The 20,421-nt window shown below is 36.8% G+C and overlaps 1 protein-coding gene across 10 annotated transcripts in view; it reads right to left on the reverse strand.

Moving 5' to 3' along the window:
- Positions 1 to 20,421, reverse strand: part of LOC145963642 (EGFR adapter protein) — a 70,603-nt gene that overhangs the window by 6,169 nt on the left and 44,013 nt on the right. For 6 of the 10 annotated variants that reach the window (XR_014436222.1, XM_083085760.1, XM_083085759.1 and 3 more), the window contains 6 exons: positions 16,592 to 16,738; positions 4,156 to 4,302; positions 2,768 to 2,950; positions 1,997 to 2,430; positions 1,666 to 1,884; positions 1,200 to 1,371 (listed from right to left, as the gene is read on the reverse strand). Coding sequence is in view for 9 of the 10 variants with exons in the window: in XM_083085760.1 (XP_082941886.1) it covers positions 1,200 to 1,371; positions 1,666 to 1,884; positions 1,997 to 2,430; positions 2,768 to 2,950; positions 4,156 to 4,302; positions 16,592 to 16,738 (1,302 nt within the window). In the remaining variant the exon portion in view is untranslated. Of the gene's footprint in view, positions 1 to 1,199; positions 1,372 to 1,665; positions 1,885 to 1,996; positions 2,431 to 2,767; positions 2,951 to 4,155; positions 4,303 to 11,193; positions 11,379 to 12,703; positions 12,957 to 14,296; positions 14,766 to 16,591; positions 16,739 to 18,657; positions 18,676 to 20,421 lie in introns of those variants that run through there. The other 4 variants (XM_083085766.1, XM_083085764.1, XM_083085763.1 and 1 more) reach the window with 4 other exon arrangements.

Here is a 20,421-nt window from a genome sequence, read left to right on the forward strand (position 1 = left end):
GATTACAACGTTCTTGCTGCTCGTAATAATCGAATTAATATCACGACGATATTAATTCGAAATTTTATTTTTTCTTATTTACTTTGTAATATCTTTTGTTTTTTTGCAGCTATGTTAAAATACGTTGCTCGATAAAAAATATGTACAGTTTTATTGAAATAATAGAGAGAAAAAACTCTTTTTCACATGTATTTGATATGTAAAACTGAACTTTATTGTTTTCATTATTATTAAATTTACATTATGTTTAATTTATCATACGCGTATTATCACGTTACAGCGTATTGTTGTAACAACGTTGTTGGGACAAAATGAAATGTGATTAATACGGATACCTTTCCTCGCATTTTCAAATGTATAGCGAAACGCGCATGTAGTGTAGCGTCACACATAATGAAACGGTATTAAATGCATTATACACATATACGTGTTGAGACGCAAGCTTCGTGTATCAAAATTATCGCGTACGGCATTCATTCGGATCTGGTGCTGCGCTGTTACAACGATGCAATTCCGCGCTACTGTATACGGAAAGGATAAGAGAGAAAGAGAGAGAGAGAGAAAGCGGAGTTTTGATTTCCCTACGGCATCCACACGGCACATCCAACAAAACTCATTTATACTGGTTTCGGAGATTATCAAAGTCTGCGGACTCATTTAATCTATCCTACGCGAGGGGGAAGTTCGACCATTTAAATATCCGAATGTATTAGTAGCTTTATAGCGACATGGTATGCTGTAATGTCTGGCTACTAAAAGCTTCGCGCATTAGCACCCCTCGCGTAGCTTATTTCAATATTAACTCCGCGTATATGCGAAAGGATTCTCTTGCGGTTTCTTCCAGTCTTAGATATTATTCTAAGCGTTAAAAAGGGTTCTATTCTCGCGTAGCCAATGTTGAATTTCATATAACGTAAAGACACTTTCTCCGTGTGTAAACGTAATTACGTAATAATACGCAGGGATACGCATTACGAGTCTGTTAAAACAAGCAGCGGTTGTTATTGTCGGAAAGAAATGTTAATCAAATTGCAATCTCTATGCGGATTTCAGTTTTCAGGTTTTACTTTGCCGGAGGAAGATTAACTTTGACTCTTGCAAGCTCGCGCAAGAATCTCTTGCAAGAGTCTTTGCTTTAAACGTGCGTTTAAAACTATTTTCTCGATAGGACAGAGAGCGCGTATCGAGAAGAAACTTACTTTGATTTTGTATCCTTTGTTTGTACGCATTATGAGATAATGGGCTATTCCGCTTGGCTGGAATTCACGGGGCACGCGGAGGGAGAGAGCGTAACATCCGGGCTTGCTGGTACTCTCTCGCACCATGAACGCCCCTTCCGGCTCTTGGCTCAATACCTCCAGCGTTATCTCTCTGGAATCACGAATAGTGTTAATAATAAACGGGCGGAATTTTTTATTTTCTTTTTTTTCTTACAAGAAATTAAGCAGATTTACTCATCTCATTGCGATGTTTAAAATCGTCCAAGTTACAAATAGTTACAACGTAAGTTACGCTATTAGAACTGAATCCTCGAGGAATATTTAAAATTAGCTAGAAGCGACGTTGCTATTTTAGCGCACTGAGAAACGCGCGAGCGCACGCTTGCGAGTGTGCATTACTCCGTTACTCCGATATGTAGTAACGACTCTAAACGCGCGGACCAACCTGGGTATTCCAGCTTGAAACCAGGGCGCTTTGCGTAGCTCGGCCTCCTCGCTTCGATTATTCAGGCTGTCTGTTCTTTCGGGCAAAGGCGGCGGGGTTGGCGTGGAGCCATGAGTGCTTCCGTCAGCGGGTACCGAGCTACTCGACGTGCTAATTTGCGATCTTCTTTTTGACTTGAATTCCGCCTCCGTACCCGAATCCAGGCAATTGTGTCCTATCCTGAAAAAAGAAACGAAAGAGCTGCCATTCACGAGTCATACGTTCGCGGTTACTTTATTGGTTTTGGAAAAGGAAGAGGCGGAAGAGAAGAAACCGGATCCGGCCGCCTCACCTGTTGTTCTCGATGTTGAAGTTCTTCGCGGTGATGGACGCGTTGATGGTGTTGTCGAGGCTTTCGGACGGCGGGATCTTGTTGTAGGACGGCCTCGTACCTTCCGAGTCGATGATCGCCTCGTTTATGTAGCCCCCGGAATGGGGCCTGTTCGATGGGCTGGTCGGCGTGCTGCTACCGCTGACGAGCGGGCAGCTGTCATCCTCACCGTTCAACCCAAGAACGTCGCGTCCACCTGTCAAACCCATCGCCAGTCGCTTTATCAGCGGCGGCTTGTCCGTTAGCCTCTTATACGAGTTTAACTCGGTCGGTGAGTTGCTCTCATCGCTGCTCGGCGTGCTCTGCTGGGATATGCTCTTGGGCTCGTCCTCGTTTGTTATGGGTCCTAGAACGTTCGTGAATGACGGTCGCAGACCGGGAATCGTGTTTGGCGCCTGGAATTATGCGAATTGTCCTTGAAACGCGAGCATTAAGGTATCGATCGTTTCTCCACTTAATTAATCTGATAATTCTTTAAATTTACGTTATCCGTGTTTTACGTTCTTCTTTGCAATTATATGTGTTATGCACATATAAAATGAATGAGGAACAGCAATTAATTACGAAAAACAAGTTGTATATGTATGTATAGTTAGATTAGCGATAAAACTTTGTGTTTTAAAGTTAGTTTACTGTAATTGCCACTAGACGAGTTGAAATTCATTTTCGCTTCGTTAGAATGTAACGGGGCAATCCTGTCTGAGTTTGTTGTTATCGCTTGTATGAATTCACCTTTACGCCAGCGAGTCGCAGCGTGGGCGAGCCGGCGCTGCCGAGCTGCACGTTCATATCCGTTGCAGATGAACCCCTTCCAATCCTGGAGGTGGGCGATGTCCGACTTTTCAACCACGAGTTCGACGACGGACTTCTGCAAGCGCCCGCGGCGATCGTATCCTCTCCGGACAGTGATTTGTTCTGCAAGCGAAACGGCGATCACCGCTAAAATTACATCTCGAAACACATCTGGAGACAATCTAACTCGCTGATCATTCGTGCCTTTTAGCGCAAACGTTTTCTCTTTCCACATGTTGTCATCGACTTGAACGAATCTACCCCAAAAGCACCATTAATTCGGCAACATTGTAAAGAGAAAAAAATTGAACGATTTAGTCGCGGTCAGATTCTGTCGAGATTGAATATTTGATGGAATCTCACGATTCCCAGGGCGATTCTGCGGCGAGGAGTACTCTGGGCGGACCGTGGTGAACTGACCGTTTACTTGGAAACGCGACGCGACGCGGGATGGTAAGCGAGAGACTCGGGTCGAATTTATAATTAACGCGGCCCGTAAACGGGACACCTACTACTGGAGTCGGTGGGTCTCGCGAGAGCACGTCGAGAGAGGATATGGTTGTCGTCGTCGTTGTCCCTTTCGACTCGCTCTTGGATATTTAAGAAGCTCTTCCGCGGAACTGTTCCAGCCGCCTTTTCTCCGCTATATCTATATCTCGGTACCGGCATATCGCGGTATCTATTCTAGTATCCTCTGGAATATCTCGCGTTATCGTGGAAAAAAAATTTAATAACGCGATTCGAACAAACAACTTTAACGATTTTCATTCATTTCGTGAAATAAAACCCTCGAAATAAAAGTTATTGCGATCGCGCTATATAACATTATATAGCGTTTATTTATCTTTAGGAAGATTGAGATGACATCCTTCTGCGTTTCATTTTCTATATACGCTCTTTTGCTTGCACAGCAAACGTTGCGCTACGATACAACTCGGTAAGCAGAATCTTTAAGAAGAGAGATCCGAGAACTGTCCGCTAATTGCTAAAACTATTTAATTGCAATCCACAGCGCTTTTGTGAGAAAACTAGCAGATGGCACGATACTACTAGTTTGTAAAGTTAAGCTTGCAAAGTTTAACTTAACTAATTTGCTAGTCGACGACGACAGAAACAAATTACTTCATTAGCACTTTAAGTTATACTTTCATTAGCACTTTCTTATTAGCCACTGACGTGATAAAAATTCTTTTGAATTCTAATTCTTTATATTTTCCATTATTCATACACAAGTGCATCAGTTTATTTTGATATCATAATATACTATATATTATATAATATTACATTTACATAGATAGTATAATTTGTTTTGATATGTTAAAACGTACCCACGACGTTCGATGCTCCTGTTTGTCTTTGCGATAAGACGGCGTCGATCGCGATGAGATTACATCCTGGAGGATCGGTTGGCGCTGAAGCTGCGCCACGTACGCCATGCGGAAAGCATTGCCAACGATGGTGTTCAGCTCTTCCGCCTGCAAGTAAAATAATTCAAGCTTTAACATAAATTTTATTTAATATATGAAAAAAATTTGTGTGCAAAGCTTTCTAATTTAATTTTAAAAAATCCCCAAAAACTCATATTCATGAAGTAAAATTAATTTACATAAAATTAATTCTTTTGAGAAAAAAACTAAATATTATTTACAAGACAATTCGATTAATTGTGGGGCAGCTTGTAATTTTTACTTAGCTTACGAATGTGTGCATCACCTTTGATGTTTGATTAAATTAATTAAAAATAGAGCTGAGCCGGTTGTTTATATTATATTGCAATTAAATTTCTGTCGAAAAAATTTAAAATATATTTTTAACTTTTTGTATAAATATATATGTGTGTGTATGAAACTTTTATGCGTTACCTTTTTAAATAAAAATTAACAACTGGCTGTTGAAATTATAGTTTAATTAAATATCAAAAGTGATGCACACATTCGTATGCACAAGCTAAACGAGAAAATTACCCGGGAGCAATATTATCAAATGAAGGATTATTAAATAAATTCAGAAAATACTAAAATATAAAAATAATTTCCATTTCATATCGAGCCAATTAGATTTTTTCGAATCCGTCAGTAATAAATGAAAAACGAGCGGTCCGAGCAGACGCAGTGGCGCAAACGCGACGTCTGCATACGTAATAAGCACTCGCAGAAAGCCGCAAGCTCAGCTTCGCTCGTACATATGTTTAGAAAGCTCTTGGCTATATACGTTTAGTATTTACGCTCGATCGAGGTACAGATGAATGGTGCGAATACATACGTATACAAGGACGCGCGTGCGGATACACAAAAGCTAGTCGTATATGAATTTACAATAGCGTAAACAACTAAAACAATAAGATTATTCGAGTTATTGTATTATTATCGTTATTCGTATTGCATAACAATAATAATAAATCGTAGTATTAATTATATTTCTGTTTTAATTACTTATGTATTTTAAATTTAAAATATATATTTTTAAAAAATATATATTTTAATTTAAAAAATACATACATGATGGTCTTTAACGTGCATCAGTGCGCGTTAGTGCATTCAATCAAATTCGCTATTTCTCTTTTTCGAAAACTCACGTGAAAGCCCGATGCATTGTATGCATTAATGCACGTTGGTCGAGACCGACGAGGGTCTAATAAGAGCACGCATTGTACGCGCATAGAAAACGAGAGCAGCAGATTAACGTTTAGTCCCGCGTCTGGGTCTGCAACTTTTCCTTTCACGGGACGAGTAAAATTCGCGAGGGAGGTATTCAATCGTTTCGCATCGTCGAGTACGTACATCCCGAATTCTAGCTTGCATTCTTCGCTTATGTAGTATACCTGTCTGTGTACCTATCTCTGTGACATTGTTAGGACACTGTTGCAAACGCCCGGAAATCCTCGCAAATCCCGACTCCGCATCGTAGGTGGGAAATATATTTGTCGCAGGCGCGAGCGATAAAAATGCAAACGGAAGATAGAATTGTAAAGCCGAACGCGCTGAGAGTTGTATTTTTCAATGCTGTATTGATTTGCAAGTTCTTGGACTGTTATAAAAGATTCTTGACAAAGATATTTTGCCGCTTAAACTGGTCGTTTGGTACGTTGAAAAACGTGAGCGAAGGGGATTACGTAATGTAGGGAGTAATGCGTTTTAATGATACCCTCTCGTGCAAGACAATGGAGGGGCGAGCTTTTAGATTGAAATGCGCAGCATTGCCATTCTCCCGAATAATTTTACGGTTTGCGGTTTGAGGTCAGGTCGAATGATTCCACTAGGAACGAGATATTTCAATTACGTTTGCGCGTGGAGCAAGGCAATGACTTGAGCTATAATTGCGAACCGGCCGCACGACCGTTCCGTAACTCGCCAAGTCATACCCGAGTACTCTTCTCCGCCGTTTTACTTACATATAAATCGCCGTTTAGTTACACTACATACTTTTTCACTGCCGTGTATCATGAAGTGAATATAGAATTTTAATTTAAACAATAAAGATGTGTTAAATAGCATTTTTCTTGAAAATGTGTCCATGTTCTCCCATATTCACTTAGAAAGTAAAAATAGATCTTTGTAATATTATTCCGTATATAATGATCATTAATTTTTAATTCTATTTTTAGCGAATGTGTCAACATGCTGAAACAGCAGGTGTCATCAACAATAGTGCGATTTAGCCACATTCTACAATATGAGAAGATCCAGAGGTTAACTTATAGAGAGAAGCGACGTATGCATCCCTCTTATGAACGCCATACTTCTCAGAAGGAAGAAGAAAACGTTCCGAAAATGAAGCTTGCTCGCAATAGACCAAAAAATGTAGCATGTCATAAGAGAGAATTTATCGCCATTATGGGCGGAACCTGTTTGGGTTCTTTGATTTCGATCCCTCTGGCTGAAATCGAAAATACGGCCCTGTGATTCCCGCCCCGAGATGGAATTTAAGCGCGATGAAATCATCACTGGCGACTCTTCTTTCTACCTCTCTGCTCTACCCTGTCCTGGACGTTGACTCGAGCAGGCACTGACCCTCTTTACCACGTTTGGATTCAGATCTATTTGATCGATCAATAACGATCATGCCGCTGTGTTGCCTAAGCAATATCCTCTATCCAGTAACGTTTTCTCGAATCACAAAAAGACTACATTTCGCGCCAACGATAATTCAAGATAAGATGCTAGAAGAATCGATTCAAAAGGATCAGATATCGCGCAACGGAATATTGGCTAGACTAGAAAAGGAAAAATTGTGATTTTTTTGGAGAAGTATTTAATTCATCTTAGTTCACTTTGATTCATTGTCTGCGCTGATGGTCTTTTTGGCAAAAACACGGGACAAGCCAGAATCGAATGGAAAGAGGACCGAAAGGGCGATGGATCGCGCCATGGCTTTGCGCCGGTGCAGCGTGACGGGCTACATTCCAGGCATTCCGCGCGGTCACGGCCATATTTCCAGCTCCTCTAGATTTCCCGTCCCGTGTACCCGGTCTACCACTACCATCGACCATGGTACAAGCCGGTATACTCGCAATAATAGCGTTTGAGGTAGGGATGGCCCTCGTCACACTTCTGAATTTCCCTCACTTCGGTTTCTCTGGTTTACCTCGACGACGCGACGCTCGGCGGCGGATAAACGGCTGAAGAGGAAAAGTTCTCTAGAATACGGAGTATAGTAAGGACATTCTCTCTGAAAGCGTCATTATTGCATTGTACCAACGACCACATCGTAGTATATTGCTTCTTTACCAGTGCAACACTATTGTCATCAATGGCGACACGTAACCATGGTTTCGCATCGTTTCCTTAACACTACCCTAATTCCCTTGTTTCCTTTTCTATCATTCTGCTATCAAGATTGTACAACCTCCTCTTGTAGATTTCAAACTCATTCGCACAATGCAAAAAGCTCATAGAGCTATTCAAAATTAACATTGCTAATTATCGCACTCTGTCTCTTATCGCTTCTTTTATTCGCTCGTTCGCGGTCTTTCGTCTGTCTATTCGCAATTAGGTTTGTATTCACTGAGAATGAATCAAATCCTGTTAACTTTAATTGCTCCATTTTTATAAAAATGTTAGTTAAAATTAATTAAAAAAAAATTAATTATGATTCTCTCTTCAGTTTTGTTCTCTACAAAGAAAAATGGAATAGCGTATTCAAGATTGTCAATTTCAAAAAACCATGGATCAAAGTTTTAAACTCCATTCTCGGCATCACGGTCTTCTGCTCATGACGGGTACAGCAGTTTCGAATGTCAAATATTCGATATCTCAAATTTCACCGTTATGCACTATCGTATCGATACGATCTGACTCGTACATCGTGTTTGCCGTTAACAAAATAATCATTTTACGACTTTCGTGTTACGATTATATAAATTATTCATTAATGTCAAAATTTATCCTGTAAATTGGATTAAAATAAATTCAAAAATCTTCCACATTTTTCGAGAAAAAAATATATGCATAATAATGAAAATATACGAAACATGATGTATTTTTCTTTCATTGTGTCCATAAATGTCAGGACTCAATTATATGTATGAAAAGAAATTATTATTCAAATAGTTGACTACGAAAAGAGACAAAGCGATAATTTCGATAATTTCGATGAAAGTTCTATGAGCTTTTTGGACTTTATGAGTGAGTTGGAAATTCGCGAGAGAACTGTACAATCCTGATAGCAGCCGGAATATCGTTTGACCGTGTGGCAAGCACTTTGTTCAGCGTAACGTGAAATCGGTCGAAGATTGGATCGAATATAGTTAGACGGATGAATCGGTCAGAGAGCGCAGATGAAGAACAACCGTTGCATAATCTCTTTGATCAGCAATTAACGCCATGACTGGAGTCTGCTGGAGTCATTTCATCTATTTTATACCTAGATACATGATGTTAAAATATTACTACAATAATATTGTGATTATTTTGCTTTTCGTTATACGTGGCCAAATTATTTTTTTAACAAATGAAGTTTTAAACCGATCCAACACTTTCCCAAGATATTTATTTAACAATAATTCCGTCGAGATTGATAATATTTATATGTATCTGCATTTCAATCTACATTTTTTGCATTTCGATCACTCTAGATTATTTTTTTTCCTACAAAATTTATTTTAACGCGATTTTTTGAGAAAAATAGTTTCCTTTATTAATATATTATTTGAATATTTTTGTTATTGCATATTTATGTTTTGTTTGAATATTTTATCTTTTGAAATCATTAAAAATATTCAGGTAAAAAAATTAACAGAAAAATCCTGCTCGTAATAATATAAAAAATCATCGTGAGAGCAACTTAAATTAGCGACGTAACTTTAATTGATTCTACTATTGCGGTTAATCGGCTTATCGTATGAGGGTCCTCGACAATGAGCGGTGAACTTAAAGACGTAGTGATGCGTGAATCGTGCATCATCGTAGGACAATACGCCCACTTTGTGACCCATACAGTTTGCTACTGTACCCTTGAGCCTCGTCATTAAACTTATTTCGGTGCCCCCGGAAATGCACCCTCGAGGACGCATGCGATGCGCGAAGAGGATCGTTTCGTTTCAAATTTCGTGCTGCTAGAATTTCTTCCTTATCGAATGTATGATGCCAGCAGCGATTCTTAATGATCCGAATACAACAGAAGTATGTTTTGAAAATTATTTATCATTTTCTAGCATGCAATCATCAAATTAATCCATATCGTAGAGATTAATTTTACAAAAGAATAACGTTCATGAAATAAAAAAGTGTAAGATATAAATTGATATTTTTATTAGCATTATTTATCTATATCTCCTTTAATTATGATATAAGAACACAAAAGATTTTTCGCATTTAAATGTTTGTTCTTTTAGTTATATTAAAATCTTGTACGTTTCTCCTGGCTAGAAATTATATCGGAAATTGTTGGTTATACGACAGACATACATAATGCTAATTTTATGATCGGATTAGGCTCGAATCGATTAAGTCATTACGCACATTGTATTAATCTGCAATACGCATTATACGATGCAGACTTGACTATGGAGTAATCCGTGTGTTCTCTATATATTGTGTAAATCAATCAGATACCATTACCTATTGAGAATGCTATGCAATATTGGCATGTCATTGAAGAAAGCAAAACGTATACTTTTTCGACCTTTTTATTACGAATGCGTAGACTTTTTATCAATAGAAAATGAGTTTATTACTTTTCTTCTCTACAACGTTTATTATCTTAATATTCTTATCATATTCTTTTCTTATAAGATATTAACATATATATAATCATATATATTTAATCTTTTATCTTTTTTCTTTTTACATATATATATTTAATCTTTTTACAATTATTATTAAAGATATGTTTTAATAATACAAATATATTGTCCGCAGATTTATTTCAATAACAAATGATAATGAGTTCATAACAATAATAAACAGTTGAAAAATGCAAATATATAAGAGCTAATTGAGAATGATATATATTATTAATCTCAAACAGAAGAAGTAAATATAATAAAGATATTAGTAAATTAAAGCGTTAAAATTGATTTTATTCAATTATATGTATTATATAAGATGCGGCACTCTATATTTGTCTGTGTAAATAATCATGATTATTATTCTTAATTCTTATTATTATTATGATTATTATTCTTATTCTTTCAATAATAAGATAAAAGGTAAAACCGGAAGCAGAATTGAATAAAGTGATGAAACACTAGGGCTAGTGCATTGTGTATATATAAAGGGAACGAGCAGTATCGACGTTAAAAATACTTGACATGTGCGTCCAATGCGAGGGGAACGATGCATTCGATGCATTCAATGCGCTCGATTCGAGACACGATGCATGAACATTACATCTCGCGATGTCATTCTTGGTAGGAAGCACGCTTAGTCATTGCAAAATGGCATTTTACGGTGGTGTTCTTGCTTGAAATTACCGTAGAAATTTCAAATTGTAAATTGCGTACAAGCAGCCGCATATGTCGAGTACTTGTAGAAAAATATCGCTGCCATTACAGATTTTCTGCGACTGTTTGCTGCTTCTATGCAATTATAGGTACTAACAAAACTGCACATTCACATGACGTGAGAGAAACGTAGGCCTTGATAACAAATTTGCGCATATTTCATTTCTATTTCATAGTCATTGCGTCAGTTGTTCAATCCAGTTGGCAGATTTTATGAGAAAAATGGACATTGTTTCGCAGTAATAAATGTAAAATGTCACATCTGTTTGGAATTGACAAAACCGGAAGAAAATAGCCGATGTGAATGGTACGAGAAATGAATGACTAAGCCATTATAAAGTCCTTCACTAGGAAACTAATGTGTTATTGAGAAGCTACCAGGTATAACTTACGCCTAAATCTCGAGAGTATATTCATATTGTACCTGAAGTTTCTACGAGAAGTGCTTCGACACGGTAATGGGTCACCTTTTGTGCGAGATGCTCTATTGATGTCGAGAGAAATTTCGTAACGTTTGCGCAACGTGTTAGATGGCTCGTTTTCTCCCCGTCTCTTTCAGTTCTCCTTTTTTCACTGGAAATGTCTTCGTTCTCCAAGACATCAGCTGCGCTAGAATTTAGGGGAGCGATTCATCTGGATTTCATAAATAGTGAACTCACACGAAACATCATTGAAAACTCGTGAAATTCAGACGGCGTTTTATAAATCCCGCTGCAAAGAATGATCTTTATTCGCGCGGAACGCGATGGGTCGACACGAATTATGGTTTTCTATTGTCAAGTCAAGAGGAACTAGCAGAGGACGGCTTTGGACCGACTTGTCAAAGTCGGTCCAAAGAGATTTTCGTCTGAATCGGTTTGGTAAGAATACGAGATGATTCGATGAAGCTGATGTATATATTATAGTAGCCAGAATTTCACAAAAGTGCAACAAATAATTATTGCAAATTATATTATGCAAATTATATTAATATGCGCGTTTCTATTTCTTTTTTAATACTGATTTTTCTTAATGTCTGTGATACAGACAAATGCTGGTAAGGATATAAGGACGGATTTATATATCCCTGCTAAAATATCAATGCATACAGACATTCCACCGGTAAAGAGGCAACGAGCGGAGCATCTTGCGCTACAGGCAGCTATATGAAGTCGAGGAATGCGTTCGTCCGATCCCACGGCTTATCCCCCTTCGCTCTCCCTTCTCTCGTTAGCTCTTTTTCTTTCTGGCACGATAGTAGTATTACCTGGCTTAGGCTTTCTCTCTCTCTTTCGTTCTCTCAGATTCCAGTATGCAATCTACCGACGCGACGTTTCTCTTTTAGCAAATCCTGAAATGTGACTGATCAAACATGTGACTTTCAAATGTCGAAAAAGATACGAGTAAATACATATATTGATAAATTAGATAACTTTGATAGATATCGAATGAACGAAAATGTTAGAAAATTGAATGACTGAAAAATATGGATAAGCGTAGTTTTAATCGACAGGAATCCAAAAAAAATCGATGCTTTTGCTATCTGCTAATAATCATATTTCATGCACAATAGCATGAAACAATAGAGAAGACAATTTTCTACTTTTTTTTCGTGGCTATTGCACTAGTCATATCTCTGAGGTCATGTTGCGGTACCACGACCTAATCGCGCTCCGTTAATATCGCAAGAGGTAAAGCCGTACCGCAAAGCCTAGATGATATTCAGATCATTTTATTATGTATATCGGATATAACATATTGGTATTTCCAAGAAAAGCAGTCTGATTTTTCTACTTGAAGTATGATGACAACATTTGTGAGAATAAACTTCAAATATTCTGCGAGGCAAACTTGCTAGTGATTTGTGACAATTTATATTGCGTTGACATTATATGTGAGATGAATTTTAAAATTAATCAGGATTTCAGGAGATTACACTTTCCGTGAAAACTTACTTTGAGCTCTTGTGTGTGACCACATCGACAACAGCAATACGACATGTAATCGGGTAGCGCGGGCATGAACCTCAATTGTTCTTGCTGCGAGTATTCGTCCACGAGTTTGCGATAATGCACCCTGAAAATGGGCCTCGTTGAGCTCTGCGAGCCTTTACCAAGGCGTCCCATAATCGCAGAGAATGCGGCCAGGATATTGCGCCTGCGTGCAAACCTCCTCATGCCACAACGACCGTTGTACTTGCTCGTCCTTCTGTGAGAATATATGTATCGCGCCTTTACTATACTGCTATCCTTAATTCTCGATAAGGATATACTTTCTCTCCGACCAAGGTGCTTGAACAGCAAATGGTCCTTATCTAAATTTAATAGTAAAGAAATAATTCGACATTATCGTCACGTCATCCGAAAAGACACATGGATTCACGTCGGTTATTCGCACTTTTAACATGAATATTCCACACATTTCTGATCACACATCCACGACACCATGCAGCGCACTTTCTAATGCACCAAAGTGCATGCACCGACGTGCCGGCATGTGTCGGCACGTTAAAATATTTGCTGTATCCAACGCCTTTCTCCGAGGAAATATTCCTACAACGAAGTTTCGGCGCTTGTCGCAGACCAAGCGTCTCTTGAAATCCAAATGAAATTCCAATTTACATCTCATAGCAGCAGCAGATGCGCGTCATTCGAGAGAGAAGGAGAGAGAAATCTCCTTGCACAGTTAATGCGATTGGAGATGCTGATATGTATCGTAATGCATACGGTAGCACCAAAGGAATATATATTCGGGGAAGTTCTCAAGATTTCTCGTTGTCAGATTATTTCTCTCGCGGATTTGTCGCAGTAGTCGAATCTCTCGCGACATACGCAGGTATTATTAGCAGACGATGATGGCGACGTTATGAATCGGCGGGACCAGTTCTATCGCGAGCCGTATACGTGTGGCACATGCATGAAGGATCGAGAGTTCCACTTGATGGCGTATATAGCCTTCTCTACGTGTCGCTCTGCATGCCGACCCACGGAAACCGGTTAACGAGTACAGAGTTGCTTCACCGCTTCTTACTCATCGCCTGTCAACTATATACGTAGTCGCTATATATTCTTTTGCACTGCGTTTTCCGACGGATCTTGATGCAGGATGATCTCTATTACCGACATCAGGATGGTATCCGCGTACATTCGAACACGTAATTCCCTCGTAATCGCACGTACTCCGAAATACTACGTGATATCGGAAAAACTATGGGTCTAACAATCATTTTTAAAACTTTGCATCTTTCATTAATCCGTGTTGATATAATTGATATGTTTATTATATTATTGATATGTTTCTTTTTCCTTCAACTGAATTATATTTTTACAAAATACTCCGTTTGCAACTGCACGTATATATCGGTTTTACATGGCATCTTAATGTCACAGCCTTTCATCGTTTCGCCAGTCAAATTCGCGGACCATCGCGGACCATCGCGGAAGAGCGGAAACTTGCAAAGGCGGCAAACCGTTCGTTCAATTCGACAGTTTAAAGAGGGTATACTTTGGTCCACGTGTATCCTTTCTGTTGTCAATTAGTGAACCTACCGGATGAACTTCATCGACGCAGATCTCGCTTTCTTCACTCCGTCCGTTCAACGCTCCGACGCACATTGGCGATCCAGGTGCCGTTGCCTTTCGAACGATCGGAATACATAAGTCTGGGTATTACCGTGCTTAACCGGCGATGGCAACATACCTCCCGGTACGTATAGAGAGAGACTGAAGTCCATGAGGAACACGAAGCAAGCCGTTCCGACCGGCCCACACTGTTCCATCCCCACCGCGATCTACGAGGAGCCGAGTGTTGCGACCGACCGCTTTCTTGCTTCAACCGCGGCATTGAACACGTTCAACGGCAGCTGTTGAATACCACGTGTCCCCGTTCTCCCTCTTTCCCTCGATCTCTCTTTTTCTATCTTTTTTGCTCGGTCTCTTTCGCTCTACCTGTCGCTTTCTCTTTCTCTCTCCGTCTCTGTCTCTCTCGCAATCTTTTCAACGGTTCGCTTCTTCTTTTTACTCCGCTTCGACTGAGAACGCCACTTGGGAGAGCCCAGCGCCACATGTAGCGCGTGAGTTTGCGATTCGCGTTCTTTGACCTGCCGTCAGCGCGACATGACGCGCCGCTCCATCGCCGACTTTGACTCCCGGACTTGTATTATATGTGTCTGGTGATGTAAAGTACGACTAGATGTAAGGCATCTCTTTCTACCTGCATCTATTTCTTATAGCGAACATCTATATACTTCGGTATCTAGGATAAGATTCGCACATCTTCTTTAGAATGTCTGTATGTACCTGCTACAGGTACTTCTGTACCTACTTAAGGTATTTCAAGATAATTCTCCAGGTCAGTGCGAAGAAAGGAATCGGAAATGTCAATTAAAAATTTTCGTAAGACTGCGAATATCAACCATAAACTATAAAGCCAGATTACCAACTATTGAATGCAGTGCTTTTCGATGCAACAAAAATCGTAAAAAGATAATTCGGGAGAAAATTTTTTCATTAAGAAAAAAATAACAAGTTCAAGCTTCTATATCTTTTCATTCCGAGTTCATATTAACAAATTATTTGACAAAGATTGTGGAAATGGTATGGAAATTGAAATGCGGTATCAATTGCTTCAATGAACGCGGAGAGGATATCTGATGCTAAGATTTTTCATTTTCTATCTATTCTCTCAATCTTCTTTCATACTATTCGAATAAGCTCACTTGATCCTTTAGATACGATGACGTTCTTAATTCGGAAGGTATTTAAAGTTTAATCCGAAGAGTGCGCCATTAGGGTTGACTAAATGTCAAGGCAATAGCAAAGTGCAAAGTTTCAAGTGCAAAGTCTACTATTCTCAACCCACTAAGGCTCTACCAACTTACGATGTGTTCTATCCTTTCTGATATCGCCGACGGACTTCGAAGCCTCGAGCGATGTTGTCTTCCAGACAACAGGAAGAGGCTTTTAGATCTTGGGATTCGGTAGTCGTCGATATATATCGATGTTCGACGATATTTTTCGTGTATTTTCACATTCTTTCACACCCGGATATTTCACACCCGGCTTTCAAAATTTTCAAGAATGTCATGATAACAGGGTTTTGATAAGTTGTCGATCATATTAATAAGTTAAAGTAAAAGTAAATAAAAATATCTAGGATTATATGCAAATTCATATTTAAGTCAATCAAAAAGAATTTATCTTTTTATAAGAATTAATAGATTTTCGATTGAAATTATAAATGAAATTACAAGTTAGAATAGTTTTTTTAATTTTGTTTAAAAAGATTTCGAGTTAAATTATGAATTTTGTCTAAGTTAATTATTTTAATTGTTTTCTTGTCAACACGGCTTCATCCTAAATGCCCTGAGAGTTGTCGAGAATAAAGTGAGTGATCCATCGGCTTTAAACGTCGAGACAATTTCCAGTTTCCACTTGAGACGCATGCGGTTGTCCACTGCAAGGGGCGACTTGTCACGTATAATATCTTGAGCCAAATCCCGGCTTATTTTCGGCGATTTATATTAGCCCGATTATTCGAAATATTTTATTTACTGTTTTTTTTTATTTTAATTTCTTGAATATATATTTCAAATATTGCAATTTCCCCAGCATCATATTTTATACATTGCAAAAGAAAAAAATAGCATAGAGTTATATTTAAAATTAGATGCATTATACGTAACATTATCATGACAACGTAATGTTAAATATTCTTATATAAAGTTTAAATGAAAATTTGAATTTGTGATGATTAATATGTATTTGAGATTTTATATAAGAATATTTGATGTTCCGTTAACATGACAGTGACGTTACGTATAATGCGCATCTAGACTTACTCACCTGTTCTGCAGACTCGGTGATGAAGGAATGGCAGTATTGTAGACTAAAATGCGCTCTGGGCTCACGTGCCAGAAAGCTGAATTGAGCGTGCTGCGGCTCACAAGTCGCGTAAGAGATGCGTCTTAACGCGTGCGCCATTTGCACGCACTGTAACAGAAAGAAGAAAAATAATTTTGAGTCTAGAACAGTTCTGAGAGGCAGCTGTATATGCAGTTGTAATTTAATTAATATTTGCCATTTATTATATTGTAATATTTGTGACACTGGGGGGGTTCAAAATTTTAATTATAATTTATATTTAATAATTTTAATTATAATATCTCTCTATTAGTGCAAAAATAAAAAATAATTATTTCAATTCTACACACTGACAATTTTCGAAGTAACATATTTTCGAGAATAAGCTTTAGGTTGAATACAAACAAAAATGATTTATGTGCGTTTCATTATTGCTATTATCCTGTTGAATGATTTAATCGTCTGAATCAATTTCGTTGTGAAACATTAAGTGTGTACATTAAATATTGTCTTAAGATCTGTACAAGAAACTAGCATCCTGATTATACATAAGCAGGATATCATAAATATCACTTATCGTGAGTGGTTAGCAACCATCGAGTAAGCAAATTGAAGACGAGAAAATTAAATGATATAAATAGGGCTATAATATTGCTGTAAAAATATTTTTTAGTACAAGATTGTATATTGTAAAATAGCACAAGGCTACTAAAACAATATCTATAATAAAATATATATAGAAATTTAGTAGTTTTTTATTGCTAATCTATTATTTTATTAAAAATGTTATGACTCAACTAAAAATAATTAATATCACTCTTTATATTTACATACCTCTCAAACAATTATTTGAAATATTTCAAATAATTGAAAAAAAGCATCACTAACAAGACAATTAATTCAAGTATTGTTATGTCGTTATATAAAGATTCTATTGACACGATAGAAGTTAAAAGGAAAAGTTATCAATTCTTGACCACTCGAAAAACTTGCGATGCGTTAGCTGTTACGTTCTAAAACTTTTAATGACTTACCGGCGCAACAGGCTTCCTTCACGAGATTCGTGATGCGATCTCTATTAGCTTTGACGCGAATTTGATCTTTCGAGTTTGTCTTGATTGACTTCGATCGTAATTTCAAAGAGACGAAGCTTGATTAGAAATTTTAAATATTTATTTATTTTTTTCTTTTCAAAGTTATGAGAAGAAAATTGTTATTAGAATAATATACTGATAAGTAAAAGTACAAATTTGTTAATTTTAATGCGTTGTTATAATGTATAAATTTTTCTAATAATAAAATAAGCAGTTTATGTTAAATAATATATATTATTATTATTGAATTTAACATAATTTGTTGAATTTAAACGCTGTTCTTATTTTGGGTGGTACATTTTTAAATTTGATTGTTAAAATTTATAAATAAAGTGCATTTAATAAGCGAGATCTTTTTCTCTTTCTCTACCTCTAAAAGAGATTTCCAAGATATTTCAGTCAAGTACTTTATATCCTCGAAGCGATTTTATTCGGTTACGATATTTTATTACCAAATGTGGCAATATATTGATTATGTTTATCTTTATTCAATCTTCATTTTCGCATATTTTAATATTTATCTGCCCATTGTATCGCGATACTATTATATTCTTGCGCATACTGCACTATAAATGGCAGTACTAATTGTAAAATTTCTTCGACGTATGAGGGAAACTTTGCATTACAACTTGCAATTTTTTCTCTAATTAAATTATAGTAATCGCATTATAAAAATATAAAACAAAATCTTTATATATATTTGCAATAATCAAAATTATTTTCCCAATCAACCTATATATTTGCTAAAATTTTTTATCTTTAAAATTTCTTTTTTTCAATTTATTTATTTATTTTTAAATTTATTTTAAATTTACTTTAAATTTATTTTTAAATTTATTTTTAAATTTATTTTTTCAAAGTAAAATTTTTATCTTAAGCTGTTATTGCACTCAAATCCTCAATCTTAAAGAGAAACACGATTTCATCTTCAAGCTTCCAAGATGATGTACTCACTTAAATTCGTCTCTCGCAGAAATAAGCATGGTAGAGCCCGCAGATGAAGTAGATTGGCAATTGAAAAGATCATCGTTTCCTAGGAGCAAATTTTTTCGGTATGGATACTCTGCGATTCTATCAAGCTTCATACTGAATTTTTCATGATGCCTGCATTTACTCCAAGTAGCAAAGTTCTACGTGAGAAAGATATAAATGATCTGACTCAGTAAAAGGCTGCTTTTACTTACGTCTCTTGGATAAACATTGCTTGAATCGACCTTCTTATTATTACTGTTGTACTATAATATATTCGAAACATAGGACAATTGTTCAGGTTAAATTATTTGCATGAGTTATACACTTACATTCATAATGAATAATAACCAATATCAACTGCTCTTTTATTATCAACTAAATAATTTTTTTGAAAAATTATGATTAATAACTGATGATTAATAACTTATATAATATAATATATATAACTGATGTGTCAAAATTTCATATCCTAAAAAAAAATCATCATACATATATTTAATGACACAAACCGATTGATCTAGTCGGTTTATTTTATGCGGCTAGAATTTGATCTGTTTTGCAATTATAAATAAAAAGTACACCGCATAAAATTGCATAGGCAACTTCTATTAGACATCTGTTTGGAAAATTCAATTCGTTAAAAATTCGATTGAAATGCATTGCGCGAAGTTGTACTGACTGAGTCGATTCACTCGGGCATAGTTGTACAGCAAAGTTGTTATGGTCGAGGATCGCCTCGTAGGACAGAAGTGGACCAACTATCTCGAAGCAACTATGCTCGATATCAATCGCTGCTCTCAGTACGACAAACGACATTCTAGAGAGAAATTCGTCTGGAGAGAGTTTGTCACATTCTTCTGAGGGAGACAACGTCGTTATTCTTGTTTGTCTACCCAATCGTCTTTATTCGCTTTTGCATCCTTGCAGTATATCGTTACATCATTTGCATCGGTTATTTGAACCTTTATCACACGATCTATTGTTCTGCTTCGAGAATATTCACAATCGGAGATTTCTAGCACAAATCAGAATCCGATTGCAAAGTATCTTATGCAGCAAGATAATTATCTATTTATTATAAGCCAAGATTTATTTTATGATAATATCAAATAAATATACTAAATAATAGAAATTTCTCTTTTTTATTTTCTGATATGATATACAATCCTATAAATAAAAGTACAATTCATTATCATATTTTAGAGCAAACTTTCATTGATAATTTGTTTTAATCATTTATTGCGGAATTATACTTTGCACGTAATTCGATGTAGATCAGCTCACGTTAAACTGTGGTTCACCTGTGCACCTATGAACATATATCGACGCTCATAAATAGTAACAATGCTTGCCACAGACGGTGCTAAATATATTTTTCAGTCGTATCTGTAGCGCAGATGGGTAACCTATAAATGTTTTAAGAGTTTGATTTTGAGTTCGGCTTCAGTAAAAATTTTAAGGGTTAGGTTAAGCTCTCGGTTGCAGTAAAAAACTTTATAGTTTTCGATTTCCGGATGTTACTTCAGCCTTCTTTTCTAAATTATAAATGAACGATCCAAGATTGCACGTAAGCGCGCGTGAATACGTATAATTGTCATTAATATAATACAATAAATAAATTGATTTTGCTTTGTATATTAATTTTATTTTATTTTATATTAAAAATTTTGTTAAAAAAGAAAAGCGATCAAAATTACATTTTTTTCGTTATTTTTTTTTATTTAAAAGTTTTAGAGTTAAGTACAA

This window comes from Camponotus vicinus, unplaced genomic scaffold (assembly GCF_025532165.1).
Source record: "Camponotus vicinus isolate PSW18456_S1 unplaced genomic scaffold, iyCamVici1.0 SCAF_13, whole genome shotgun sequence".
Taxonomy (NCBI): Eukaryota; Metazoa; Arthropoda; class Insecta; order Hymenoptera; family Formicidae; genus Camponotus; species Camponotus vicinus.